Genomic DNA, 27954 nt, shown 5'->3' on the forward strand with positions numbered 1-27954 from the left:
AAGGTAAGCACAAGCTCTTCATATAGGCAATACATGTTAAATCACAAAAGATAAGATAAATGATTTTTTTTTTTTTTTTTTAGTAAGCTTGAAAACAGCCATTTTTTTTAGTTCATCTGTTAGGGATTAATTTTCAACAAGTATTCAGCACCAATCTTAAAGTGTGTAGTATGGATGAAGAAAGAACAGTCTTGTTGAAAACCAGGGGCTGATGAAATGACAGTTATATTTAACATTGGTGTTTATCAGGTGTAGTCTTCAGTTTGCTTGTTGATCTCAAATGTTCAACTGTTTACTTTGAAAACCTGATCTTCACAGATTGAACAAGAAAAGTTGGCATCTATGAAAAAGCAAGATGAAGACAAGGATAAGAGGGATAAGGAAGAAAAAGAAAGCAGCAGAGAAAAAAGGGAGCGGTCTCGAAGCCCAAGAAGGTACAGTACAATCTGCATACCTAGTGTTTTATAAGTACGTTAGGTATTAAAGTATTTTGTGTCCAGAAAGTTACACAGTTAAAAAAGGAAGCTAACAGCACTATTCAGAGAATTTCTTCCATCATACAGTTTTCATGGTGAGCTATGGCTTGCCTCTGGACTAAAATATTTCATCTTTTTTTTGAGAGAGATCATCTTTTGACTATAATAATTATCTCTAAAATCTTGGTGAATTAGTCAACCCCCTAATTCCTAAATCAAAATCTAGACTTGTCTTTCATATTGCTTTAGTTTAAATTATTTTGAGTTATTATTTTAGTGTACTCCAATTTTTTTTTCTTTAGTTTTTTAATTAGAAATCTGTACGCACTAGCCCTTCCTATTGTACTTACCTAATTCCCTGTTCTACGTTTCTTAGATGGTTGTGCTGAACCCAAAACATATATTTGCTTTCTTTTTCCTTCCATTGAGACTATGGTTAGGTTCCCATTTTCAAATCCACAGTTCAGCTTTATATTTGTGGTGAGTGGTGAGAATTCCATTAGGCTTTTCATTTTTAGGGTTCTGCTAATTTCTTCATAAATGAGCTGGAATTAGTAAAGAGAGGAGGTAATATCTTTGTCCCCTTTATTTATATACTTGATATTAAAAGCTGCTTATCAGGGAAGCAGTATTTCTAGAGTTATGCACAAATCATAATGATAGCTATTTGTTGATGAACCAGGTCTACTGTTTTACTTCAAGTTAGGGAAACTATTATTGAAATGGAAAGGGAGCTTCTTCTCTTCCAAAAAAGCTGTCTTATGCAAGTTTGATTTATTTATCCTCTTCTGAAGAACATTTTGCTTTAATTGCACTAGTCATTTTTTCTGGAATACCTAGACTACCTGATGAACTCTGGTGGGATCTGTCTGCATCTAAACTCTGTTTTTTTAAGGTTTGACTTACTATTATATATTTCCTTCCTTTTATGCATCTACTTCCTCTGAAAAGTTGTTCTTTGGTCTTCTCATCTCTGGGAATGATTGAGAACCTAAATCTAGAGTCCTACGTCAATGTATTCCTCTGTTATAACTGGTATACTGAAGAATGTTGTTATCCTTCATTTGCTTGTTTTTCTGGTTTTCTGTTGGCCCTTTTCCTATTAAGTAAGGGTGATCAGATATCTTATTTCCATAAGGAACTTCTCAGATATAAACAATAATGGTGTAATTAAATAGATCAATCTCACTTCCCCTTTTGACCCTCTTCCCCAGTCCACGTTATTCAAAAAACCTGAAAAAAAATTGCTTTCATCCTAGACGCAAATCCAGATCTCCTTCCCCTAGAAGACGATCTTCCCCTGTCAGGAGAGAGAGAAAGCGCAGTCATTCTCGATCTCCCCGTCACAGAACCAAGAGCCGGAGTCCTTCCCCTGCTCCAGAGAAGAAGGAAAAAACTCCAGAGCTCCCAGAGCCGTCAGTGAAAGTAAAAGAACCTTCAGTACAAGAGGCCACTTCTACTAGGCAAGTACATAAAAATTCATTTATAAATATCACAGTTTTAGGCTAATTAAGTGACCGTAAATATGATACCTGTGAGTTAAAAATATAAACTTACTTGTTTTACTTGTAGATTTTTTAAATTATAAAGTTAGCTTGTTGAAAAGAAATTCAAATTGTATAGGGGAGTATAAGATGACCCAAAGGTGACCACTGCTATCTGTTGGTTGTGTTGCTTCAGATATTTTATATACTATAACTTGCCTTTTTTTCCCCCACTATTTTTTTTTTTATATAAATTTATTTATTTATTTTTGGAGGCGTTGGGTTTTCGTTGAGGTGCACAGGCTTCTCATTGCAGTGGCCTCTCTTGTTGCGGAGCGTGGGCTCTAGGTGCGCGGGCCTCAGTAGTTGTGGCACACAGGCTCAGCAGTTGTGGCTCACGGGCTCTAGAGTGCAGGCTCAGCAGTTGTGGCGCATGGGCCCAGTTGCTCTGCGGTATGTGGGATCTTCCCAGACCAGGGCTCAAACCCGAGTCCCCTGCACTGGCAGGCGGACTCCCAACCACTGCGCCACAGGGAAGTCCCTCCCCCACTATTATGGACGGATTTGCACTTTAAAAAAAAAATGTATGTGATTAGAATTGTTAGTTCACTGGATTTCACTGATGTGTATATATCTTTCTAGATGTCTTCATGGATTTTGAAAACTTTTTAAAGAAACAGCTTTTTTATATTACTGTATTTAAGACTTAGGACTCTGAGTAGAAAAGGCACAAAATAAGCATTTTTTTCCCCCCACACAGTGACATCCTGAAAGTTCCCAAGCCTGAACCAGTACCAGAGCCTAAAGAACCTTCTCCGGAGAAAAACTCCAAAAAGGAAAAGGAAAAGGAGAAGACCCGACCAAGATCTCGGTCGCGTTCCAAGTCAAGATCCCGGACACGTTCTCGCTCTCCTTCTCATACTCGACCGAGAAGACGCCATAGATCCCGATCAAGGTGAGTAGTGGCTTTAAGATCTGCGTAGATCTTAGGTTTTATGTGCTACTCTCCTAGGTAGAATTAGGTAAATTATATCAAAGCTGTGGAAAACATTTAGCACAAGTGTTACGCTTTGGATTTCCAGCGACAATTTAGGGACACTTTCTAGGTTCCATTAAAAATCTCTACACAAATAGAAAATTGTGTCCCTTGAAATCCATTTTTTAAAATGTAGCTGTTGAGAAAACTATGTTAAGGAATTCATTCCTTGCTCATGATTTACTCAGATTCTAATTCTGTTATGGCAGATCATACTCACCTAGAAGGCGGCCAAGCCCAAGAAGACGGCCATCTCCTCGAAGAAGAACTCCACCGAGACGAATGCCTCCTCCACCAAGGCATAGAAGGAGTAGATCTCCAGTGAGACGGTGAGAGTTTTGGGGTTTTTTGTTTTTTGTTTTCTTTCAGTTTGGAACTGTGAGGTGTATGAAAGCACACCATGTTTGTTTTAGGCTAATCTTTGAATTAGTGCTCCCCTGGAAAAAACTCATGAGTAATAATAGGTAATGTCTTATAAAGAGATACCTCATTTGAGATGTAATGCTGCTATTTGTGCAGTGATAACACTAGTCTAGTGTTGGAAAATAAAAAACAAATTATTGGTGAATTTGTGTTAATCTTACCAGTTATTTGTGTTAATCTTTACCATTTCAGACCCTACCAAGAAATCCTATCAAGTAAGGGAATTAGCCACCTTCTCCCTTTGGCTTTTAATTACCACTAGTTTCTGAATATAGATGCCTACAGAGCCGATAAACTGCTTTACCAGTATTAAAATAACGCATTTGCGTTATACCTTTCTTAATGTGTCTTTTTCATATTAAAGAAGAGTACTTATTGTAAACAATTCAAATAGAAATAAGATGAATTGAAAATTACCCACAATCCCATTCCATAGATTTAACCATTATTAGCAGTTTGGTATCTATTTTTGTAGAGACTGAGCATAAAAGTCACTCTCTCAATACCAGTTTTCTTTTTTAAAAATCATTTTTAAATTAGAATAAGGTAAAATGTTAGGATCTGTAACTTTTAACAAACAGACTGTTGCTACACCTGCCCGAAGTGGAGGCATGGTGCACTGGTAGCAGAGTTTTGTGCGTTCTTTATGATGCATTTCACTTGTTTTTGGAAGGAACTGATGATTGTGCTTCAGATTATACATAGGACAGAATTTTTTGGGTTTTGAGTCGATAAGGTTTTTTTCAAGGAACCAAATCAACTTGAAAATAAAAGAGGGGAAGCGGTAAGGTCCGTAATTTTGTTTCTGCAGTCTGAGATTTTTCAGAGTCCCATATTTTTTAAAAAGATACTTTTCGGGAATTCCCTGGTGGTCTAGTGGTTAGGATTTGGCGCTTTCACTGCTGTGGCCCGGGTTCTGTCCCTGGTCGGTGAACTGAGATCCCACAAGCCACGTGGTGTGGCCAAAATAAAGCAAAAACAAACAAGATATTTTTCTTTGGGGAGGGCTTGTCAAGGTATATTGAACCGTTTTTTATAACTACTACTAAAAATTATGGAATTGATGTTACTACTGATAAATGAGACTGAAGATGTAAATGGTCAGTCAATTTAGGCATCACACTTTTCTAAAATTGATTGTTTCTCCTTTGGAGAAAAAGTAATACTGGTGCTTTCTAGCATAAGATTAGTGGAAACAGCTACTTCTTATATTGGAGTTCTGCAAGCAGCCTGTTTTTTTTTTTTTTTTTTTTTTTTTTAAAGATTTTTCTTTTTTTTTTTTAAATTTATTTATTTATTTATTTTTGTCTGTATTGGGTCTTCGGTTCGTGCGAGGGCTTTCTCCAGTTGCGGCAAGCGGGGGCCACTCTTCATCGCGGTGCGGGGACCGCTCTTCATCGCGGTGCGCGGGCCTTTCTCCATCGCGGCCCCTCCCGTTGCGGGGCACAGGCTCCAGACGCGCAGGCTCAGCAATTGTGGCTCACGGGCCCAGCTGCTCCGTGGCATGTGGGATCTTCCCAGACCAGGGCTCGAACCCGTGTCCCCTGCATTAGCAGGCAGATTCTCAACCACTGCGCCACCAGGGAAGCCCAAGCAGCCTGTTTTAATTGCTTACTGAGCCATTTAACAGTCAAGATAATTTGCAGATTGTGTAAGATTCCCTTTCAGCCAGTTTTTATCTCACACTTAAGGTAGGGTTTCTTTTTTTCAGGTTCTCAGGAATTCTTCCGCCAAAGGTGAATTCTGCAGGTACACATAATTGCAACAGAACTTACCACAGATTTTGCCGCAGAATTCGAGAGTCCCCTGCTTCTAAGTTTATGTAGCTAAATGAATTCCTAATCTTGCACGTTTTTTAAAAAAAGGCAACGTAAAGGTTGCATGACATTGTGTTATTAAATGAAAAAAATACTTTGCCACCCAAATTTTGTATGCAAACTCCAAAACACTCATATTATTCCTAAGGAGGGAAGAGACTGGTTAGTTATTCTCTTATAGCACTTGACATATTTTATAACTACTGGAAAGAACTCAGAAGCATTTATCAGAATAAGTTATTTAGTTAGTCTCAGAACTAGCTGTTTCCTGTCCTAGGTTATGGTTTTGTTTCACATTAAAAAAAAACTCATTTATGTGCTTAGCTACATAAACTCAAAAGTTGGATAAAAATAGCTGTATTGTTGTGTAAACTGTACATGCCTGTAAGGTCATTTTCTGTAAGTATGCAGTTAATGAACATGAGTACTTTATTCCACAGAAGAAGGCGTTCATCGGCATCCTTGTCTGGGAGTAGCTCGTCCTCTTCTTCATCTCGTTCCCGGTCACCGCCAAAGAAGCCTCCAAAGAGGACATCCAGCCCCCCTCGAAAAACTCGTAGGTTATCTCCTTCAGCAAGTCCTCCGAGGCGAAGGCACAGGCCATCACCTCCAGCAACTCCACCACCAAAAACTCGTCATTCCCCGACACCCCAGCAGTCAAACCGTACGAGGAAAAGTCGTGTTTCTGTCTCTCCAGGGAGAACTTCAGGTAAAGGTAAAAATCAAGCACATAAAAACAATATGTTCTTTCTTTTCTTCATTTGGCCACAACATACCTAGTCAGTTGTTGCTATCCCCTACTCCCTTCAAAGTATGAAGTTGCTGGGTAATATTTGTATGTCATGTTTTTTGCAAATTTGCTTAGAAGCTCACCTTTTCTTTCCTGCTTTAAGGTCTTGTTGTTTGTTGAAATGGAGTTTACATGTAAAAGTGTTTTGTTTTTAGCAGTGCCCTCTGGCATTGAGTAGGTGGAGAAGTGTACTGTTACCAGCCGTGGGCTGTTTGAGTTGGGGTAGCTTACTGAAGTTTGTGTTGTCATGGTAAGGCATCTTTTTATTACTATGAGACCAGTTAACTTTTTTTTTTTACCCTGCAGATTTTTTGTTTGATATCTTATTTGAGGACTTCATATTCTGCTTTATTTCTTTCTTGGCCACATTGTACTTCCTAGGGAGGGACATGGTGTCCTCCTAAAAGCTGATTTGTTTTTTTAATTTAGGCCCTAGGCAGGGTTCTTCTGAGTATTGTCCTTGCTTTATTCTGCAGATTGATTTCTGAGGAATTTATGATCTGTGATCCTGCCAGGCAAGTAGAATGCCATGTTAGTCCGAGTGAGGGTTGTGGTCTGTTGGGGTTTGTTTCTTTAGCATTAAATATACATAGAGAAAAACTATGGTATCCATTTGAATTGGGCCTTTGGTGCTTAGGACTGGAATGATACACACAATGTGATAGGTGAGTAGTGGGGGAGGGGGAGATCTTAAAAGAACTGTTATAGTAATTGGATGTTAAGGAGCATTCTGTAGATTAATATATACTGGGTTTGCTCTGATCACATTTAAATTTTCAGGTTATAAATGAAGAAATCGGGGATACCTCAGGCAAAATCTTGACTGTATGTTTTTATGAAGTTGGTGAGAGCAGGATTTCTAATCAGCACCCTGCTGCTTCATTTGTGTCCACCCCACCACCACCCACTGGCCCCACAACCCTGCAGTGTGGCAGTTCTAGAAAGGCAAATTTTGCTTTTTTGATCTCTGTTACTGTGAGGTATAGACAAGCTATCAGAGTGAGGGGGGTACTGGACAGATGATGGTAATTTGTAAAGAGTAATGTACAAATTACTTTCTGAACCTTAACAGGCTAATTTGCTGATAACATAAATATTATTTGGTCATTTTTGTTGCATTGGCTCTTTAGACTTAGGCAACTAGATAAAAATAGAGAAACCTTTAGGTCTTACAGGTTCAGGCATAAGTATGGGAGGGGTGTCTTAAGATCACTTATTTTCATAATATCATGTCCCATGTTACTTTTTGTTCAAAATAGTTTCCATTCACCGTGTCCAAATCTGATGCCTGTTGTCCTGACCTATTTTTTCTTTTCCTGTGAAGTTTTTGCACTTCTGAATACTTCTTTCCTTTGTCTGGAGCCAGAAAGTTCTCTAGTAAAATAGTAGTTTGAATGTTCCTACCTGTTCCTTTGCAAAAACACATCAGATTATGATTTTTCTGTTTACATCATACAGCCAAAGGGTAATATAAGTACCTGAGCAGAAGGACTGAATCCTTGTTAAATAGGTTGATTGTTAAGAATTACTTGTTAACCTTTGTTAGGGTCTGCACAGATACCAACCTCTTGTGTCTTGATATGTTGTCGGGAAGAGTGGGCTGCTGCTTTTCTGGAAACAAATCACAGTGGATATGTACATAGGAGAGAAGTCAAGGTGGAAGACACAGGGCCAGTTATGTTCCTGTGGCTTATGGGACAGGTCTTCCATGTCCAAACAAAACCCTGCCAAAGAGACTGACTGTGGGTAGTGTAGTGAGAGTCTGCCTTTTGTCCATTGAGGCTGAATATTGGTTGTAACTACTTGGAGATAAATAGCTTTTTATAGTAAAACGATCCCAACCCTCTGTGATGGAATTTCAGAGCTAGCAAAGACTTTAGAGGTTGTCATAGGTTCTCAGGTTAAGTGATTTGGTCAAGGTCAACCATCCAGGACTAGAATTTGGGTTCTCATTCCCAGTTCAGAAATGCACACTTTCCCACCTTTCCTACCCCCACATGCCTGTTTTGATTGCTAAAGGAGGGAAATAGAAGGCAGGGTTAAGTTTTTCAGCTTCTGTACCTGGTAGTATGATTTCAGAAATTCCTTTCTTGCAGTCTCCATTGCTAATAAGAGCGTTGATACCACTGAAATGTGATAGATTTTACTTTTGTATTTTGTGGGGTAGTCATCAATCAGGGCTTTAAGGTTCTGCTGTTAATAGTGTGTGAATGGAGTGGGAGGGAGGCAGGAAAACTATTTTGGAGAATTAGAGGTAAATTATTTGGAGTATAATATACATTCTCATCTGAAAGGGTCCTCAGGAAGCATTTTGTAATCGATGGCATGTTGTAGTTAAATTGACATTATCTTAGTACATAAAACAGTGCTTTGAAATCAGTGGAATATTTAATGAAGTATGTTTACAGGGGATCTATACCTATGGTGGTGGTGATAATTTTGAGTTAGATCAACATAACCATATGAGTGTGCTCTAGATACTTACGGATTATTTTACTAATTCTGGTCACAGAGTGACTTATCTTTACAAGTGATCTTTTGAGCAAGTCTGCAAGGTTAATGATGAATAGGACTATTGAAGTAAATTTAAAATTCTGTTTTTCAATTGACTTGGGAGATTTCAGACATGATGCTAGAATGATTTTGCCCCTTAAATACTAAAAATGAAATATTAACATACAAATAAACTTTTTAATAAAAATAAGGTGTTGAAAATCTTATCTAGACAAGCAAACATTGATGAAACATTTATGAAATTAATAATGCTACAATTCAGTCAGTCTTATTAAACCAGAGTAGGGGGTATATAATGGGTACTGTTTAATGCTGATTATATCAACAATGACTTAAGACTTGTAGCCAAGCCATTATTGAGAGATTAGATCAGGATAAAACTCCAAATACAAGTTTCTATGGGGAAAAAATGTAATGTTGTAGTTCAATTGTATTATTTACTAAATAGGTATTTGCCAACTATATAGCAAACATAACCACATTTTTAATGTTTCTTAGGGGAAAATGCATTCTGGCCTCCAAACAACCAGCTCCCAAACACATTTTGGAACCCAGTTCTTTAAGGGGGTACTTTGACGTTTGGGTTTATGACTAGATGCCTATAATATTTTTTCAAGAATTGAAGATTAACTGACACTTAAAAATGAAGAGTACTGACCCAAAAAATAGCTTAGAATCCTTTAAAATTTAAAGACATTTCTATTTCATGTCTTTGAATTTCTTAAAATACAAGTTTTTTTTGTTTGTTTGGACTTTTTGGCTGCATTGGGTCTTCGTTGCTGCGTGCAGGCTTTTCTCTAGTTGCGGTGAGCGGTGGCTACTCTTCATTGCGGTGGCTTCTCGTTGCAGACCATGGGCTCTAGGCGTGCAGGCTTCAGTAGTTGTGGCTCACAGGCTCTAGAGCGCAGGCTCAGTAGTTGTGGTGCACGGGCTTAGTTGCTCCGCGGCATGTGGGATCTTCCTGGACCAGGGCTCGAACCCGTGTCCCCTGCATTGGCAGGTGGATTCTTAAGCACTGCGCCACCAGGGAAGCCCTAAAATACAAGTTTTAAATGCAGTCTTGCTACTATATTTCATGATAATTAGATAATCACTAGATTATCTAGTCATTGGATTCTTTACCCAATCCAGTGATTTGTCCAAAAGGCTTATTAGGTAGAATTAATAAAATGCTGGTATTTTTAAAAGTATAGTGGTAAATTCTTCAGTTGGATTACTTAAGCAAAGATGATTAGATTGCTAAATTACTGCCCCTTAGACTAAGCCTTTACAGAATTCTGAATGAGCCTCTGTTAAATGAAATGTATCTAAATTCTAGGTTAAACATTCCATGTTAATTGCTTTAATTGAACAAACAGGTGTAAGGGTACTGAGGGGATCATATCGTTTTCAAGTCTAGTTCTTAGAGGAATGGTCTCAAATGAAGTTTCAGGTTAATCTAGGGTAAGATTAATGATTATCTGTGTCTGTACTTCTGACATTAGTTGAAGCAATGGGATGGATAATGTAGACAGAGATAGTAATTGTTAGAAATGAAAGCCTATGCCATAGATACAGAAATGGTGTCTTGGGTTCAGATCCTAGTCCACTTCAATTACCCGCATGACTTCGGTTGAGGTTACTTTTTTTTTTTTTTTTTTAATCTTTGGAAAGGATCCTCTAGCCTTAGCATTTAATATTTTCACCATTGTGAAGGTCTACGTTTCTACAGGTAGTTTAAGTCCCTCATGCTATTGTGAAGGTTATACTCTACATCAAAAGCCTTCAGCCTCTTAGGTGACTAATTTGTTCCTCTTCTCCAGACCAGATATTTTTCTCTGTGAAAATTTCATTAGATCTTATGTCATTTATCATTTATCATCTTCATTACTTTTCTTTTTTTCTTTTTTTAAAATAAATTTATTTATTTATTTATTTTTGGCTGTGTTGGGTCTTCGTTTCTGTGCGAGGGCTTTCTCCAGTTGCGGCGAGCAGGGGCCACTCTTCATCGCGGTGCGCGGGCCTCTCACCGTCGTGGCCTCTCCCGTTGCGGAGCATGGGCTCCAGACGCGCAGGCTCAGCAGTTGTGGCTCACGGGCCCAGTCGCTCTGCGGCACGCGGGATCCCCCAGGACCGGGGCACGAACCCGTGTCCCCCGCACTGGCAGGCGGACTCCCAACCACTGCGCCACCAGGGAAGCCCCTACTTTTCTTTTTTATTTTTTAAATTTTTAAAAAATTTTATTTTTTTGGCTGCATTGGGTCTTCGTTGCTGCACGCGGGCTTTCTCTAGTTGCGGTGAGCGGGGACTACTCTTCATTGCGGTGCGTGTGCTCATTGCGGTGGCTTCTCTTGTTGTGGAGCACGGGCTCTAGTGGCACGGGCTTCAGTAGTTGTGGCATGTGGGCTCAGTAGTTGCAGCACGCAGGCTCAGTAGTTGTGGCTCACGGGCTCTAGAGCACAGGCTCAGTAGTTGTGGCGCACGGGCTTCAGTAGTTGTGGCATGTGGGCTCAGTAGTTGCAGCACGCAGGCTCAGTAGTTGTGGCTCACGGGCTCTAGAGCGCAGGCTCAGTAGTTGTGGCGCACGGATTTAGTTGCTCCGCAGCGTGTGGGATCTTCCTGGACCAGGGCTCAAACCCGTGTCCCCTGCATTGGCAGGCGGATTCTTAACCACTGCGCCACCAGGGAAGTCCTTCATTACTTTTCTGAACCAACCTGTAGTGGGTGCTTAAAAGCTCTTATGTTGATGAAGTCTTTGTAGTCAAGAGTGTGTGTTTTAGGTTGTAGGGAAGCACACAGAGGTTTACTTTACTCAGCTGAATGTTATGCATAGCATAGAGCTTGTTCTACTCAGAAACAGCAGCTCCCAGTTTCTCTTAATGTTTCTCTTGGGAGAATCTGAAAATTTGAAAATTGGAAAATCATTGTAGAACTTTCTGAGGCTTTTCACCAAACATTTACAAATTCTTGCTTCTACTTCAGGTAATGATAACAGGGGCTTATAGGAACTTTTTAATTGTCAGTAAATTATTTATCAGAATAGTCACACTTCTTTTTGTACTTGTAAGAAGATGTGTTGCTTTTTGTTTTGTTTTTGTATGTATGTAAGTGGGGGTTTTTCTTCCCCTTATTTTTAGTGACAAAACATAAAGGTACTGAGAAAAGAGAGTCCCCTTCACCAGCACCCAAGCCTAGAAAAGTAGAGTTATCTGAATCAGGTAAGTGTTTTGTGTGTTTTTTGTTTGTTTTGGTTTTTTTTTAAGCTGAATTAGATTCTGGTTAAAGATTAATTATACGATATGGCTTAATGGTTAAGAGCTAGGACTTTGAAGTCAGACCAGCCTGTTTGAATCCCCAGCTCCACCAACTACTTTTTGTTTGTTTTAATAATTTATCTGAGCCTCTACTTTTTTTTTTTCATCTCTGAAATGCAGATAACAGTACCATCCTGTAGGTCTTTTCTGGTTGTTAACTGAAATAATGTTTATAAAGTGCTTGGCACGCAGACCGAACTGTCACAGATGCCTAAATAAGTTTATTTTTATTATATTTAGTGAAGATAGTCTAAATTAGCATTTAAATTGGCATTTTAAGCTCCTCCTTTATTAAAAAAGAGTAGCTGTATTGCTTGACCCAACCAGATAAAGGTTTAGGAGACCATTTCCCAATTCAAATATGTTAACATTTTCTGTATGCATGACTAAAGAAACACTTTCTAAATGCATCCATCTTTCAGAAGAAGATAAAGGTGGCAAAATGGCTGCAGCAGATTCTGTGCAGCAGAGACGCCAATACAGACGACAGAACCAGCAGTCTTCCTCTGGTATGGACACTAGTTACGTCTTTTTCTTTCTGCATATCCTAATAAAAATACTTAAGATAAAAATATCCGAAAATGTAGTGAATGTATCAATACTTAGGAGAAATATTTTTGTGCCTTTGTATAAATATGTTAGGAGGAAGTCTTAGCACAACAGTTAAAACAGGAATAGAAATTGGAAAAGTATATTTCTTTCCTCAACCCTCAGTCTTACTCCCCAAAGCTTTTATTCAGAAATTTTCTGTGCATGTGTAAGTATGTGTGGTTTAAAAAAAAAAAAACCCAGAGGCTCAAACTGTAGATTATATTGCCTGCCTTTTTAACCTACTATATCTAGACATCTTTCCATGTTAATTCTTAAGGATCTACCTCATTTATTTACCAGCTGCAGCATTTTTCAAATTTTGATAACATGCTGTCATCTATTGAGCCACTCGCCTATTTGGACATTTAGGTTATTTCTAGTTTTTTTGTGTGTTTGTGCTTATGTGAGTATATCTGTAAAATAGTAATTAGAAGTGGAACTTCTGAATTAAAAAGCATGTACACAGAAACCTGATTTTTAAACCAGATATCCTGGTTTTATTCGCTTAGTTGGTATTTGTGACTGAGTCTAGGCACTACCTTTGCTTTTCATTTATAAAATGGAAACCAAAGCATCCCACAGTGGCATTAAGTCAGTTAAAAGCCATACAGCTTTTGCAACTCTTTAAGATGAGGTTAATCATGGAAATGTTTGAAAATGCATGTAAGTTTTGGATATTTTTTGGTATTTGGGACTTGTGAGTTATTTCAAGTTAAGGAAACCATGTACAAATGAAGTGTTTTTCTTTGCGGTCCTTGATTGTTACCAGGCCTGTAGGAAATGTCACATACATTTTTGTTTGTTAAATAATGGTATGAATAAATTATTCAAATGCTAGTTAAGACTTTCAGTAGCCTTAAAAGTACATAGAGTAGCAAGAATTAAGTAATGCTTGAGATGCTTTTTAAGCTTTACTTAGTTATCTGGAAGATGACTAGATTTTTAAGGGACAGTGTCTTGTTGGATTGTTCTGTGGAAATGATTTGTATAACGTAATTATATAATAATGTATATTTATTTATGCTTGACTTTCAAGTCATTAAGCACATATCAATATTACCTTTTTTCAGAACTGATGGCTGTATATGTGCTTGCTTATGTTAGTGGACTTGATTTGCTAATTTGGACACTCCATCTGCTTAGATTCCAAAAACGTAGACAGACTCTTAAGCATAGACCTGATGTAAATTTTTGTTTATTGTGTAATTATAGATTCTGGCTCCTCCTCTTCCTCAGAAGATGAGCGACCCAAAAGGTCCCACGTGAAGAATGGTGAGGTAGGCAGGCGGCGGAGACATTCCCCTTCCCGGAGTGCCTCTCCATCACCTCGGAAGCGCCAGAAAGAGACTTCCCCTCGGTAATGTCTTCACTGGTGTTCTGTAGTTGTGATAAAACCTCATAACTTAAGGGATGGGCTGTGGGCTTATTTAGAATTTGCTTAACTCCTTCCTTTCAAGAACTCACAGTAGGAGATGGTCAGATTTGGGGGTATTTGGGTTTTCTTTGTTCCGTGGTCATTACTATTTAATGAGAACTTAGTAAGTTTTGTACCAGCATGTCGAACGTGTGCATGACTAGAATAGACCAGTTAAATCATAGCATTAACTCCCGACCATGTTTGAGTATCTAAAAAAATGTATATCCATTAGTGATACTTAACTCCATTGAAGTAATTAATTTGGTGAATGGAATTCTTGACATTTGTTTTTTTCCACTGCTCTCAGGATGCAGATGGGAAAGCGATGGCAATCGCCAGTGACTAAAAGGTTGGTTAGATGCTATTTTGTAAATTAGGATTACATGTCAAAGTTTTAGTGACTTAATTTACTGTTTAGGTAACATCCCATTCTGACGTTTACAGGGTATGACTGTGGAGAAGTTCCTCAATTGTTTTGGTTTGATTATATTTTCTTACACATCAAAATAATGATAAAAACATACACAGTGTTCATTTTAGAGCATCATTTGAATTTAGAGTTTTGTGCAGTTACAGTGTATTTGCTAGTCTTCTGCTTTTTGAGGTCTTTCCAAGAGATAGGACAATAATAATAGCTCCTTAGATTTAGTGGGAACAGACTTTGTGGTGACTATAGGGAAGGCAAGAAAAACGTGGGAGAAACATTTAAAAGATTAAAAAATGACTGTAAGGCTTTGGCCCTATTCAGTGTTTCCTACAGTAGAAAGGTAAGTTGCATATCCTTTTGGAACCTGTTTGGTCATCAGGGTCTTTGTGACCCTAAGACCATAATATTTTAGAGCCAGATGATACATAGAAATCTCTAATTCAGGCGTATCTCGTAAGTGAGAAAACAGGGGCTCAGAAGTAGTAAGTGAGTTTCTTAGGGTTACAGTGACAAAGCCAGATCTTAGACCTGTGCCATTGACATTATACCATTTCACCATGACATTGTACTATCTTTGCTAGTCTTCTGTTTTTTGAGGTCTTAGCTGTCACTAAATTTCTAAGTATTTATCCTTCCTGAAATGTTCACATTGTTCTCTTTATAGCTCAGTTTTTGAAGCTGTGTTGTTTTAAGTAGTCTCACTAATTAATAAGAGTGTTTTCTTGGAAAGGTTCTTTGGAACCAGTTGGCAGTGTATATGATGGAGCAAAACGGTGTGTTTGTGCTGTGGAAGTAACTTACTTGACAAGAAAAAATAGAAACCTTAAAAAAAAATTAGATACAAAGGTATTCTATTCCCAACTGTGATTATTCCTGGTTTCTGTAAAATGGCTAGTACAGCAGCTAAAAAATTGCTTTACAAAGTCAGGTTAGTGGTAAGATTTCTTCTTTTTCCCCTTCCCCCCCCCCCCATTATGGTTAATGATGTTAGAGATTGCCATCAAGTCTCTAGGATTTGGAGATGGAGAAAGAATTGTTTGGGATCACACTTCAGTATTTATTTTTAAGAAGGGAAATACAGCCTGGCTTTGAATATTTCATATATAAAGTTTAAAGATTGAAAAATGCAGCATTTTTCATGCTTCTAAACATTTGTCTTTGGGTATTGAATACTCTTTCCTTAACAGTGAATGGTGTATTGATCATACTTAGTATAAAAAGATAGTTGTTGCATCTATAACTTCTTGTCTTCATTACCAGCCTGACCAGTGAAGTGAGGTGATTCTGAAGAGGTCACTGCAGAGATCGCAAGCTGTCTTTGTCCTTATAAGACTTGTGTATTCCTACATACTCGAGGGCTGAGGGCTACTTCATGTTTTGAGGCTTATTGAAACTGGTTCTTGCGCAATTTGGGTGGGGGGAGACCTCTCTACTCAACAATTTCTACACACAGTTGAAGGCCTGAGTTGGCACTAGTATTCAGAGTAACTAGAAAATGTTTAGCCTTCTTCTACTTCTTCCTCCTCTTTTAAACCCCTGATATGTGTGCCATATCAGCTCAGGTAAGAAACTGTAGCCTTTAGGTCATCGAGCCATTGGGTGCCAAGATTCCAGTTATAAGTGATTATCAAATTTTTCTTGTAGTTTCTTTAAGTACGCTAGTTTGGTTATGGGTTTTTTTTTTTTTTTTTTTTAATCAGGTTATGGTTTTATTCTTATTCTCTTTTTGGTTATTTTCTCACATGGAAACATAGGACATTGAAGGTCATCACTGAAAGGGACCTTTTAGTTACTCCAAGCCTTTCATTTTACAAATGAAACTGAGGCACAGAATAAATATCTCAGGTCATTAGTGTATTATAATAGATTCTAATCTGAGTTAAATTTTTTTTATGAGAATATTTAAAAAGAGAAGTCACATAATCAACAGTAATAGCCTCTTTTGCTATTACACCTACTGATAACACATTGGGAGTTCTGCTTTGTATCATCTCACCCTCAAAGTTTGCGAGTGTAAACCTTTGTTTTTCTTTTTTGAGTCAAAACCCAAATGTCTTTTCCCATTTGAAATCTTCAATACCTATTTTTTTTTTTTTTTTTTTTTTTATTTATTATTTATTTATTTATTTATTTATTTATTTTTGGCTGTGCTGGGTCTTCGGTTCGTGCGAGGGCTTTCTCTAGTTGCGGCAAGTGGGGGCCACTCTTCATCGCGGTGCGGGGACCGCTCTTCATCGCGGTGCGCGGGCCTTTCTCTATCGCGGCCCCTCCCGTCGCGGGGCACAGGCTCCAGACGCGCAGGCTCAGTAATTGTGGCTCACGGGCCCAGCTGCTCCGTGGCATGTGGGATCTTCCCAGACCAGGGCTCGAACCCGTGTCTCCTGCATTAGCAGGCAGATTCTCAACCACTGCGCCACCAGGGAAGCCCTTCAATACCTATTGAAACAGTTCTGTAGTCCACCCTGTTTCTCTAGGTCCCGTAATTCTCAGATTAGCCTTGCTAGTAAAGTGGCTTCTCCCTTACTGTTCTTTTCTTGTAATTAATAATTTGGTGTCTGCGTTTCATCTGAAGCTTATCTGTCTTGTAGTTTATATTTTAAATCTGTTCAGAGTGAGGTCTTAGTCCCCACAAGGCATAAGCAAATTTTTTTTTCCTCAAACTTTGGATTTATTTATGTATGTATGTATGTATGTATGGCTGTGTTGGGTCTTCATTTCTGTGCGAGGGCTTTCTCTAGTTGCGGCAAGCGGGGGCCACTCTTCATCGCGGTGCGCGGGCCTCTCATTATCGCGGCCTCTCTTGTTGCGGAGCACAGGCTCCAGACGCGCAGGCTCAGTAGTTGTGGCTCACGACCCTAGTTGCTCCGCGGCATGTGGGATCTTCCCAGACCAGGGCTCGAACCCGTGTCCCCTGCATTAGCAGGCAGATTCTCAACCACTGCGCCACCAGGGAAGCCCCAAGCAAATTTAAATTAAAAATTAAATTTACTAATGAGTGTCAGAATTTTCATTGTTCTGTTAATGAACTCGTCTTAGTTTTAATGGGGAATCAAGACTGGTAAACTTTAGAAAATACTTCCAGATTCACAGGAAGCATCAATCCTGTACTGGGCAAGAAATTAAGAACTAGTTACAGTTGACCCTTGAACAACATGCGTTTGAATTGTGCAACTCCACTTATACGTACGTGGCTTTTTTTTTTTTTTTTTTTTTACAATAAATACATATTATAGTACTACACCATCCTCAGTTGATTGAATCTGCCAGTGCAGAAGCCCAAGCGCCCCACATTGTTTAAGGGTTAATTGAATATTATTTGACTTCTTTGTATACACAAACTTAACCAATAGATGTCCAACTGGCTTGGTATTTATTTTAGTATATCTGCTGGGAGACTACTATGAGTTAGTCCAGTTGATTATAATTGTATTTTTCAGGTGTGCTTTTTGTGTTAATTGGTTAAGTGCCTAACAGCTCAGAATTAAGGTCTGTGATTCTTATCTATATTTTAACCACATTGCTCCCAATGGCTTTAGTGCTCAGACAACTTTGGTCCTTTGTCTTTGGGGTAGGGTTTTTAGTTAATAGTTTGCAACTGTTGAACTGCGGGAACATACTTTTTAAAAAATCAAGAACTTGGAGCAGTGACACCCAGACTTTGGGCCTTAAATTTTAAATATCTGTATTAGAACATTGTATTTTTCTAGACTTTAGAACAGTTGTTCCTAACAAGGAATCAAAAATCACTTGAAGAACCTTTTTAAACATATACCGGCTGGACCATAGCCCAAACCTGGTGAACACAAATTTCAGATAAGCTTCCAAGCTGTTTCTGATGTGCATTCTAGTTGAAAAGCAGTGCTCTAAGGCAGTGTTTTCAGACTTTTTTCACCTTGCGTCATGTTAAGAATGTTTTACGTCATGACTCAGACTGCATATTTATATACTGAAACAAAAATTTTGCAAAACAAAATTACCCTTACCACAAGTTAAAGCACTTTGATTTTGGTTTTCTTTTTCTTTTCTTCCTTTCTTTTTTTTTTTTAAATCCTGGTTCTCACCCAGGGTCTTGACTAACTACACTGTAGTTTGAAAAACACTGCTTTGAGGGATAGAGTGACAGTTGCTGCACTTTGGGTTGACAATGATTGAAACTAAATGATCTTGATCACTTAGTTATAAGTGTTACTGACTCTGAATCAACTATAATTCTTCTTTGGTTTAGTGGTAGACGGAGGAGAAGTCCCTCCCCACCGCCTACCAGAAGGCGACGTTCTCCTTCTCCTGCTCCTCCGCCTCGTCGACGCAGGTCTCCCACACCACCACCACGACGAAGGTACTTTATCACATAGGCTAGTGGGAGCTAAATGGAGCAACTTTGAATCTTTGTGATTGAAATATTTTATTCGAGTGGCATGCACAGCTGTTTACAAAATACCACATACAATTCCATTTACATGGAAAGTCCAGAACACACGAATTTGTAGAGATAGAGAGTTATTAGATAAGTAGTGCCTAGGGTGGGATGGGAATGGGGAGTCATGATGGTTGAACACTGTGAATATAGTTGACCCTTGAGCAAGGAGAGGACTTAGGGGCACCGACCCTCCACGCAGTTGAAAATCTGAGTATAACTTTACAGTTGGCCCTCCATATCTGTGGATTCAGCCAACAGCAGATTGTGTAGTACTGCAACATGTATGAAAAAAAAATCCACATATAAATGGACCCATGCAGTTCAAACCCATGTTCAAGGGTCAACTGTATACTAAAACAATTGAAATGTACACTTCAGATGGGTAAATTTTATGATTTGTGAACCACATATCAATAAAGATGTTAAATTAAAAGGCAGGATCACTAGTGATTACAGAGGGAAAAAATTTAACTTTACAGTGGGGAGTTAAGTTTTGCTTTTTGGAACTTTCTGAATTTTTTTTCTCTTCAAATATTTTCGATCCATGGTTGGTTGAATTTGTGGATACTGGATCTTTGGACACAGAGCGCTGACCCTATCAGACAAACCCAAATTGAAAGCCATTTTACAAAGTAACTGACGAGTACTCTTCAAAAAAAATGTCAATCATGAGAGGGAGAGAGACTGAGGAGCAGTTACAAATTGGCAGAAACTAAGGACACATGACAACTAAACGCAGTGTAGGATCCTGATTTTTGGAACCTGGAACAGAAAAAGGACATTAGTAGAAAAAACTAGGGTGACATAAGTATTTTAGTTAATACCAAGGTTAATTTCATAGTTTTGGTAATTTTTCTGTGGTTATATGGGATGTTAAGTGGAAAGTCTCCACTATTTTTGCAGCTCTTCTGTAAATCAAAAATGATTTCAAAATAAAAGTTAGAAAAAATAAAAAATAAAAAAAAAATAAAAGTTAGGGGAAAAAATTTTTAAGAGCATTGCTCAAACACATTACCAAGCGGTATAGTTGCTACTACCACTCCTGGATGGCCATTATGTGGCAGGTAAAGTGTTAGATGTTTTATGTACTTCATGTCTCCTCAAGATGATCTTGCTTGGTAGGTGGTATTCCCATTTTTCAGGTGAGGAAATGGGGGTTCAGAGTTATTAAATAATAAGGGCAAAATAGAAAACTCTACGGTGTTGCCCAATGTATGGCCTATCCCAAAGCTGATTTTTAGGCAGGAAAATATTTTGAGCTCAAGGTCTGAATGTTTCAGGAGAAAATCAGGCCATTGGAACTAAATGTTATATTGAGGTTTAATTCCTGAGAGGCAAATTAGGGTTATGTAGGGATTAAGCATTAAGAGGAAGGCCAAGTTGAGACTTTGACAGGGATGTGTTCTGCCTAGCAGTAGACTTCCATTGAATACTACTCTTTTGACACACGAAAAATGTAAGTCTGTCTTGGTGGGGGCAGGGTAGAGATACCTTTTAAAGCTGTGCAAGTGAACGCTAATTATTAATTCAGAGTCCAAACACCAGTTTAGAGAGGGTACCCCACGCAAAGGAGAGCTCTTTAAAGCACAGACTTCCTGAGTTCAAGTTGAACACAGTAGCGTCTTGCTAATGTAGTTATCTAGTTACTACATAGTGATAATGGATTTTCAGTTTCCTTAGAGCAATGCAAGATTCTCTTCTCAAAAAATATTAAGTTGATTCTATATGGATTGTGCTAAATGACTTTTGACAAATTTGAATTCAGTCTGAAAACTAAATTTCTCCATTAATCACAATGACCTATTTGTAGTCGTCTAGGATAAACAGGAATTTACTAAGTGATTTTTTTGTTGTTGTTACTTTAAATGAGTTTAAAGGCATGACATTTCCACTTAGAAATAGTCTCTCTTTGTGTGGTGCTGTATAAGTGCATAGTTTTCTTTGCATTCTGTTTCTACTCTGTTGGACCTTTTATTTTTCCTAGGACTCCTTCTCCTCCCCCACGTCGTCGCTCACCTTCCCCAAGAAGATACTCTCCTCCAATACAGAGGAGATATTCTCCTTCTCCACCTCCAAAGAGAAGAACGGCTTCACCCCCTCCCCCTCCTAAACGAAGGGTATCACCGTCTCCACCACCAAAGCGTCGGGTCTCCCATTCGCCACCTCCCAAACAAAGAAGCTCCCCAGTCACCAAGAGACGTTCGCCTTCATTGTCATCAAAGCATAGGAAAGGGTCTTCCCCGAGCCGATCTACCCGGGAGGCCCGGTCACCACAACCAAACAAACGGCATTCGCCCTCACCACGGCCTCGAGCTCCTCAGACCTCCTCAAGTCCTCCAGCTGTTCGAAGAGGAGCATCACCATCACCCCAAAGAAGGCAGTCCCCATCTCCAGGTTCTAGGCCCATTAGGAGAGTCTCCAGGACTCCGGAGCCCAGAAAGATAAAAAAGTAAAAATACTTTATCCTTTTTGGTTAGGAACACTAACTTGCATAGCTCTTTGTGTTTGGAAGCCCCCCACCCCCCAACTGAGAAATCACAGAAGAGAATAGCTGTGAATACAAACTTTAAGGCAAATTCTAGGTCCTATTCATAGATCCTTTCTGTTTTCAGGGTAGTTCCTCATGGTATAAGCTAAATGCCATAGGGTTTTACTTGGTTCTTAGGGGTATCAGGCTTATTGAGTCTGTTTCCAAACCTAGCTCTGAAGTGATGCATAGGATATTTCTTGCATGTCTATGTAAGACTGATAAAAGCAGTCTTAAATATAGGAACTGGCATTACTAATTTCGTACAGGAAGAATCATTAACAGAATGGATAGAGGATTGTGGGGCTTGAACTACTCTCCAGGAGACTTAGGTGATAAAAATTTCATAAGTTTTAGTATGATCAACCAGCAGACTAAGTGCTGTGAAATATTTAAAGTTCATGATCTGGTTGTATAATGGTAGTTGGTTGTTTTCTCTTAAGAAAGAAGGATCTCTGCTTTTGGATATTAAATGTTTTATTTTTTCCCTCTGTTTCTAGAGCTGCCTCACCAAGCCCTCAGTCGGTAAGGAGGGTCTCATCTTCCCGATCTGTCTCGGGATCTCCTGAGCCAGCAGCTAAAAAACCCCCAGCACCTCCATCCCCTGTCCAGTCTCAGTCACCCTCTACCAACTGGTCACCGGCGGTACCAGTTAAAAAGGCTAAAAGCCCAACACCAAGCCCATCACCGGCAAGGGTATGTCTACCCTGTTTTGGACATCTTTTATAATTATACGTGGTCACTTGGAAGGAGAGAATTTTTTGTCTTTTGTAGTTCAGAGGAGCGTTATTTTCTGTGGTTCAGATGGACTTGAAAAGGAGGCACAGATTAAGTGGTGGTGTTTGCGTCACAGTCCGTGCTTAGTACTCTAGACGTCTACTAATGTGTGATACGTCTAATACTATTAAATTCTCTAATCTTGGTGGTGAAGATTGGATTATATAGACAATTTAGAAAAACAGAAAGAAAAAAATTACCCTTGATTCTGTTATCTAGGAGAAAAATAGTTTAGCGTTTCTGCCGTTTTCTCTAGTGTTTGACAGGTTTTGGGATAGTTATGGTCACAGTCAATAAAAGTTTCAATCTTAGATCATGTCTATTAGTCTGATTACTTTTTTTTTTTTTTAATAGCTACTTTATTTATTTATTTCTTTTTTTTTTTTTGGCTGTGTTGGGTCCTCGGTTCGTGCGAGGGCTTTCTCTAGTTACGGCAAGTGGGGGCCACTCTTCATCGCGGTGCAGGGACCGCTCTTCATCGCGGTGCGCGGGACTCTCACTATCACGGCCCCTCCCGTTGCGGGGCACAGGCTCCAGACGCGCAGGCTCAGCAGTTGCGGCCCACGGGCCCAGCTGCTCCGCGGCATGTGGGATCTTCCCAGACCAGGGCTCGAACCCGTGTCCCCTGCATTAGCAGGCTGATCCCCAACCACTGCGCCACCAGGGAAGCCCCTGATTACATTTTTATAAAGAAAAAATACACTTTATCACAAGAAGATACCAAAATGTCGACGGTGGTTATGTGTTAGAAGGAGAATGATGAGTGATCTTAATTTTTCATCTTTACATCTTAATGGTCTTATTTTTTCCTACAGTGTAAATACATTATTTCTATAATAAAAAATGAACCTCACAACTTGTGAAATGTTAGATGGAGTGGAAAGTACTTTGTTGTCCCATATAGCCTTATCTTTGGCAAGCTACATAGATAAGAAGAACACTCTTGCTTTTACATTGTCAAGCTTAAATATCATTGGGATATTAAAATATCGGAGCTTAAACTGTTTTCTTTGTGATTCATTAATCTAATCATGGCAGGTTCCTGTATTGTATAAAATCAGTGGTGGATGTCCATCTTAATAGTATTGAATTATTGTGCAGACTGACTGAATGGATTGAGGAATTTTAAGTAATTGCTTAGAAATGTGAGATTTAAAAATTACAGACTAGATGCAGTTATAGCAGAGCCTACCCTTTGCTTAAATTTGGAATATATGCAGTGGAGAACAATGCACCCACATTCTAGAGATAGATCAGACAGTGATTAGAGATGTGGCATTCATACACGCTTGTATTTAGGATAATAACTATTTATTAAAAGCCTACATGTTAGGCTGGTATTGTGGGTGATTTACAGATATTCCCATTTAATTTTTGTAACAGCTTTATCAAGGATTGTTATACCCATTTTGGGTTGACAAAAAGGCCTCAGAACAAGTCAGGCAATTTGAGGTCAACTAGTTTAATAGGTTCAGGAACCAGAATTCAGCTCAGGTCAGTTGAGTTCAGAGACTTTTCTTCCTGTTGCACATGGTGCTTTTCCTTACATCTGGAGGTAGACCCTGACTCAGGCCGGTCTTGGAGACATGATTCATAGCTTGTGGTTGGGAGGCCTGGTTTAATGTGAAGTTAGTTGGGGAAATTTTTGAAAATCATTTATCTTCAAGGTCTGTTTCAACTCTTGGAAGTCTTTGCTTTCAGTGGTGGTTCCCATCTTTTAGGAGTACTTTTCTTGGTGGTGATTGGCCCTGGGTCTTGTTTCCCCCGAAGCCGTATGAAATCCTAGATTAGTCCAGTTGGTTATTCCCTTGAAGAAATAAAATGTTTAGTTGGACAGGTTGATTTTATTGCTTTTGGTTTTCTGGATTTCTAGAATTCAGACCCAGAAGGAGGTGGAAAGAAGAAGAAGAAAAAGAAGGACAAGAAACACAAAAAGGATAAGAAGCACAAGAAGCACAAAAAACACAAGAAGGAAAAGGCTGTAGCTGCAGCTGCTGCAGCCCCTGTAACCCCTGCGGCCATCGCTGCTCCCACAGCCGCGTCAGCACAGGAAGAACCAGAGGCAGAGCCAGAGCCTAAGAAGGTATTTACGCACAGTCTTACAGTTTGTACAGATAGCTGCGTCATTTGGTATTGAGAAGTAGCTAAGTAAGTTTTTTCTAATAATTGGATGCTCAGCTGTTAACTCTCTTCTGATCGGTTTCTCTATGACCACCTACCAAGAGCAGGGATTTGCTAAGGCTAACGATAAGAATATGAATGGCATCCAAAAAGCTTAATGTGTATTTTTTAAAAGAAATTCAATATAATTAAATATGCCGTATACTTCACCCATTTAAAGTATAGTGATTTTATGGTTTTTTTGTATATTCATAGAGTTGTGCACACATCACAAGAATTTTATTTTTCTCTGTACTCAACATCTCCCACCGGTGTCTCAAGATTTAATGATATGACCTTTTTGGGTTTTGGTTTTTTGGGTTTTCTTTTAGGAGACTGAAAGTGAGGCTGAAGATAACCTTGATGACTTAGAAAAGCACCTGCGTGAAAAGGCCCTGAGATCAATGCGGAAGGCTCAAGTGTCCCCACAGTCCTAGGTGGAAATGTTTGTTATGATGTAAATTTTATTTGGTTTGTACGCAATTCAGTTTCAAAATTGCTAAAAATGTGTTTGAGCTTTAGACTATAACATTTGTTGTAATAATTGCTAGGTTGAAGTTCACCATGTAAAAAAAAAGGGCATGGATTTACATTGCAAAAGGTGTCCACAGTGTATTAGTGACATTCTTTCATTGACAGCTGACATAAATTCATTTAGAGTGAAATATTTTAAGCCAAAAAAAAAAGAGAATCCCCTTTTTAAAAAAGGGGGTTTAAATATTGTTGGCATTCTTATGGTTCCTTTAAATGCCCCTGTCTATTCCCAGAGGTTTTTCTTTCTACTTTTTCTTTCTTTTTTCCTTTTTCTCATTTGAGTCTTAGCACCCATTTAAGTTATGATGCTTCCAACCTTGTATGGTTTTTGCAAGCTTTCCCAGAAATAAGACCACTGTTGAACTACCACAAAAGTATAAATGAATATTTTAATGCCACAATCTTTCCTGTTGCCTGTGGAGTCTCTGCTGAAATGAATTAGGATTCGAGCTCTAGGATGAGACAGAAAATGAAAGCATGTTGTTTGCCAGGACACTGTGGGTTTATATTGATGTGTAACAAGTTGATTTGGAACACTGGAATTTCACTCTGTTCTGTTTATTTTATTTTATTTTTTTTGTAAAGGCAGTTAACTAGTCCCAGGAAGGATCCTTCAGTTACATAAAATTTTGTTTTATGAAATGTCATGGCTCCATTCATAATTTTGTCTTGTTCTTCCGATTGGTATATACAACTTTCAGAGCTCTTGTGTTTGGAAAGCTGGAAGGGCCCAGACTTTGAAATAGTGTCTTGTTTTCACTGTTTTTGTTTTGTTTTTGTTGGTTTTTTTTTTTTTTTTAACTAAAGCTATATAAAGCTTGTGGATTAAACAATAAATTTCTAAATTTAAAAATGTTGGCCACTCACTTTTACTTACCACCTCAGTACTGCAGGAAACCTACCTTAGAAATCTTACTGTGCCTTTACCCCCTTGGCACCTTTGGCAGAGTGAGGATTGGACAAGGGAAATACAAGGTGTTGAAATTGTCTTACCATCTTTATTTTAGTAATTAATGTGATAAGTGCCATGAAGGGAAAGCACACAGTGAGACTGGAACATATATAATGGGCTAGTTAGCCAGGCATAGGGGAAGAGTTTCAGGCAGAGCAAACAGTATCTGTACACCCCAAGACAGAAGAAGCCTGGCACATTCCAGGAAGCGAACGAAGGTTAAGAAATGACTGGAGCAACCTACCTCTATTGGGGGGGTGTGTGTGTGGTGTGGTGTGAGGAATATAATTTGAGGAAACTTGGGAGTTGATAACATTGTATAAGGTAAAACAACAACATTCATATGAAAGAAGGGGAATTTTTGGCAAGTGAATCTAAGCTTAGCAAGTTGTCACATAGGCAGTTAATTTGATTATAATTTCTGGCAGTTGAAGCAAAAAGAAGGAAAATGCCTACGTGTCTTAATTTCAGGAAAACTTAGTGGGCAGGTTTTGATCTAAAGGATATGGACATAGAGGGGCTATTTTTACAGGTGGGTTTTTAGAGTGATTTGTAACAAGGCAAAAGCTGATTAATGAAGCTGCTTTTGTAGCGACTGAACTAAGGTATCTAGAGTGACTCTCCACCATTGATAGAATCTTACATGTGTATGCGGCAACTTAGAGCTTTCAGGGATCTTCCACATGACTTCCTTTTGACTTTATAATTCTGTGATGTAGGAAATGCACAGAATATCCAGTTTGTGCTTGTTTTTTTGTTTTTTGGCCGCTGGGCACGTGGGTTCTTAGTTCCCCAACCAGGGATTGAACCTGTGACCCCTGCATTGGAAACAAGGAGTCTTAACCACTGGACCGCAAGGGAAGTCCCCAGAATATCCGGTTTCTGAGATGATTGCAGCTGATTTACCCCTTTCAATATGAACAAACCAATGAACATCACTGGGGTACTTGCATCTATCTAGCCATTCACTGATTCAATCCATTTATTCACTTGTCCCATTTATTCAACACGCTTTCATTCCTCCACTTGACTGAACTGCTTGTTAAGGTTAGCAGTAACTTCCATTTTGCCAAAATGAGCGATCAATTCACCATCCTTTACTAGCCCTCTTGGCAGGAGTTGACTCAGTCATTCACTCCTTTGTCGAAACACTTCCTTCTCTTGGGTTCTAGGGGGCAACACTGGTTTACCTCCTAGATGCAGCACTAGTTTTCCTCCTACCTCAGTAGCTCTTTTATCTCTAGTGGATCCTTTGAAACGTGAAGTGATGGAGTTTGTAGGGAAAGCCACCAAGGACAAAGAATCCCTAGTCCCTTAAATGTCTTTTTTTGTGTCAAATTTCTTTCCTGTCTAGACTTCCCCCTGACCTAGACCTCTTATCGAGCTACCTAGTTAATAACTTCATTTGGATGTCTAAAAGGTATACCGAATTGAACATATCCTCTGACATGAACATTGAACATGTCCTCTGACCTTGTAACATTGAACATGTCCTCTGACCTTGTCTCTGTCTCATTCAGTACCTGTCACTCTCACTCAAAATTGAGCTGATACTGTCAGGGGCAGCATCGTCCACCCTCCAGTCCTCACGCACACAAGGCCGTTCCGTTCCCAGCAGCCTGCAGGTGATAGTACTGCTCAAAACCCTCAGCTGCTTTTTTCTGCTTCAGAGTAAAATCCAGATTTCTTACTCTGGACTGTAAGACCCAGTAGCACCTACTTTGGCACCTTCATCTCTACTCCTCAATCTGCTCAAGCCATACCTACCTCCTTGCTCTTCCTTTAAACCTCTCTCGGGGCCTTTGTCTTCACTGCCGGATCTGACCTGTTTTCTTTGTTTTCTTCAGACAGGCTTCCCTAACTTCCTCTCCTCTGTTTTCATCTATACTAATTATTACCACCTGAGATGATATGTTTTTGGTCCTTAGGAACTTGATCTTGTATGTGACTGTGTCCCCAGTGCCTGGTACATCGTAGAAGCACAAATGCTCAATGAACAGATGAGTAAATAAGTTTAATTGACCGTCATTGCCTCTGTACTTGCAAGGCACTACTAGGGCTTGAGGTAAAGAAAATGAAGACATGGTGATTGCTGCTCTCTAGTATTTGCCCACTGCGGGTAAAGACATGCAAACAAGTTGGAGTGGACAAGAACATAGAGTTTGGTAGACCAGGATTTCTACCATAGCTTTCTACGGTGTGACCTTGGTCAAGTTACTTGACCTCTAAGTGCTGCCATTTCTTCTTTCCGAGTTAAATAATGGTGGAATCTACTTCAGAGTTGTTTTTGAAGAGTTAAGTGTGTTAGTTAATACATAT

The 27954-nt window shown here is 39.1% G+C and overlaps 1 protein-coding gene across 16 annotated transcripts in view; it reads left to right on the forward strand.

Annotated features, from left to right (window-relative positions):
- The window catches only part of SRRM1 (serine and arginine repetitive matrix 1), a 31230-nt gene extending 5905 nt beyond the window's left edge, over window positions 1-25325 (forward strand). For 3 of the 16 annotated variants that reach the window (XM_028165564.2, XM_057546181.1, XM_057546185.1), the window contains 14 exons: window positions 319-434; window positions 1736-1939; window positions 2721-2915; window positions 3206-3325; window positions 5677-5951; window positions 11657-11737; window positions 12256-12342; window positions 13637-13781; window positions 14149-14190; window positions 18494-18604; window positions 20670-21134; window positions 21713-21908; window positions 23863-24072; window positions 24482-25325. In XM_028165564.2, coding sequence (XP_028021365.2) covers window positions 319-434; window positions 1736-1939; window positions 2721-2915; window positions 3206-3325; window positions 5677-5951; window positions 11657-11737; window positions 12256-12342; window positions 13637-13781; window positions 14149-14190; window positions 18494-18604; window positions 20670-21134; window positions 21713-21908; window positions 23863-24072; window positions 24482-24586 — 2352 coding nt within the window. In that variant the 3' untranslated portion in view covers window positions 24587-25325. Of the gene's footprint in view, window positions 1-318; window positions 435-1735; window positions 1940-2716; window positions 2916-3205; window positions 3326-5676; window positions 5952-11656; window positions 11738-12255; window positions 12343-13636; window positions 13782-14148; window positions 14191-18493; window positions 18605-20669; window positions 21135-21712; window positions 21909-23862; window positions 24073-24481 lie in introns of all 16 variants that reach the window. The other 13 variants (XM_028165565.2, XM_057546119.1, XM_057546122.1 and 10 more) reach the window with 13 other exon arrangements.
- Window positions 25326-27954: the final 2629 nt, after the last annotated feature.

Source organism: Balaenoptera acutorostrata, chromosome 1 (assembly GCF_949987535.1).
Source record: "Balaenoptera acutorostrata chromosome 1, mBalAcu1.1, whole genome shotgun sequence".
In the NCBI taxonomy this organism is placed as follows: Eukaryota; Metazoa; Chordata; class Mammalia; order Artiodactyla; family Balaenopteridae; genus Balaenoptera; species Balaenoptera acutorostrata.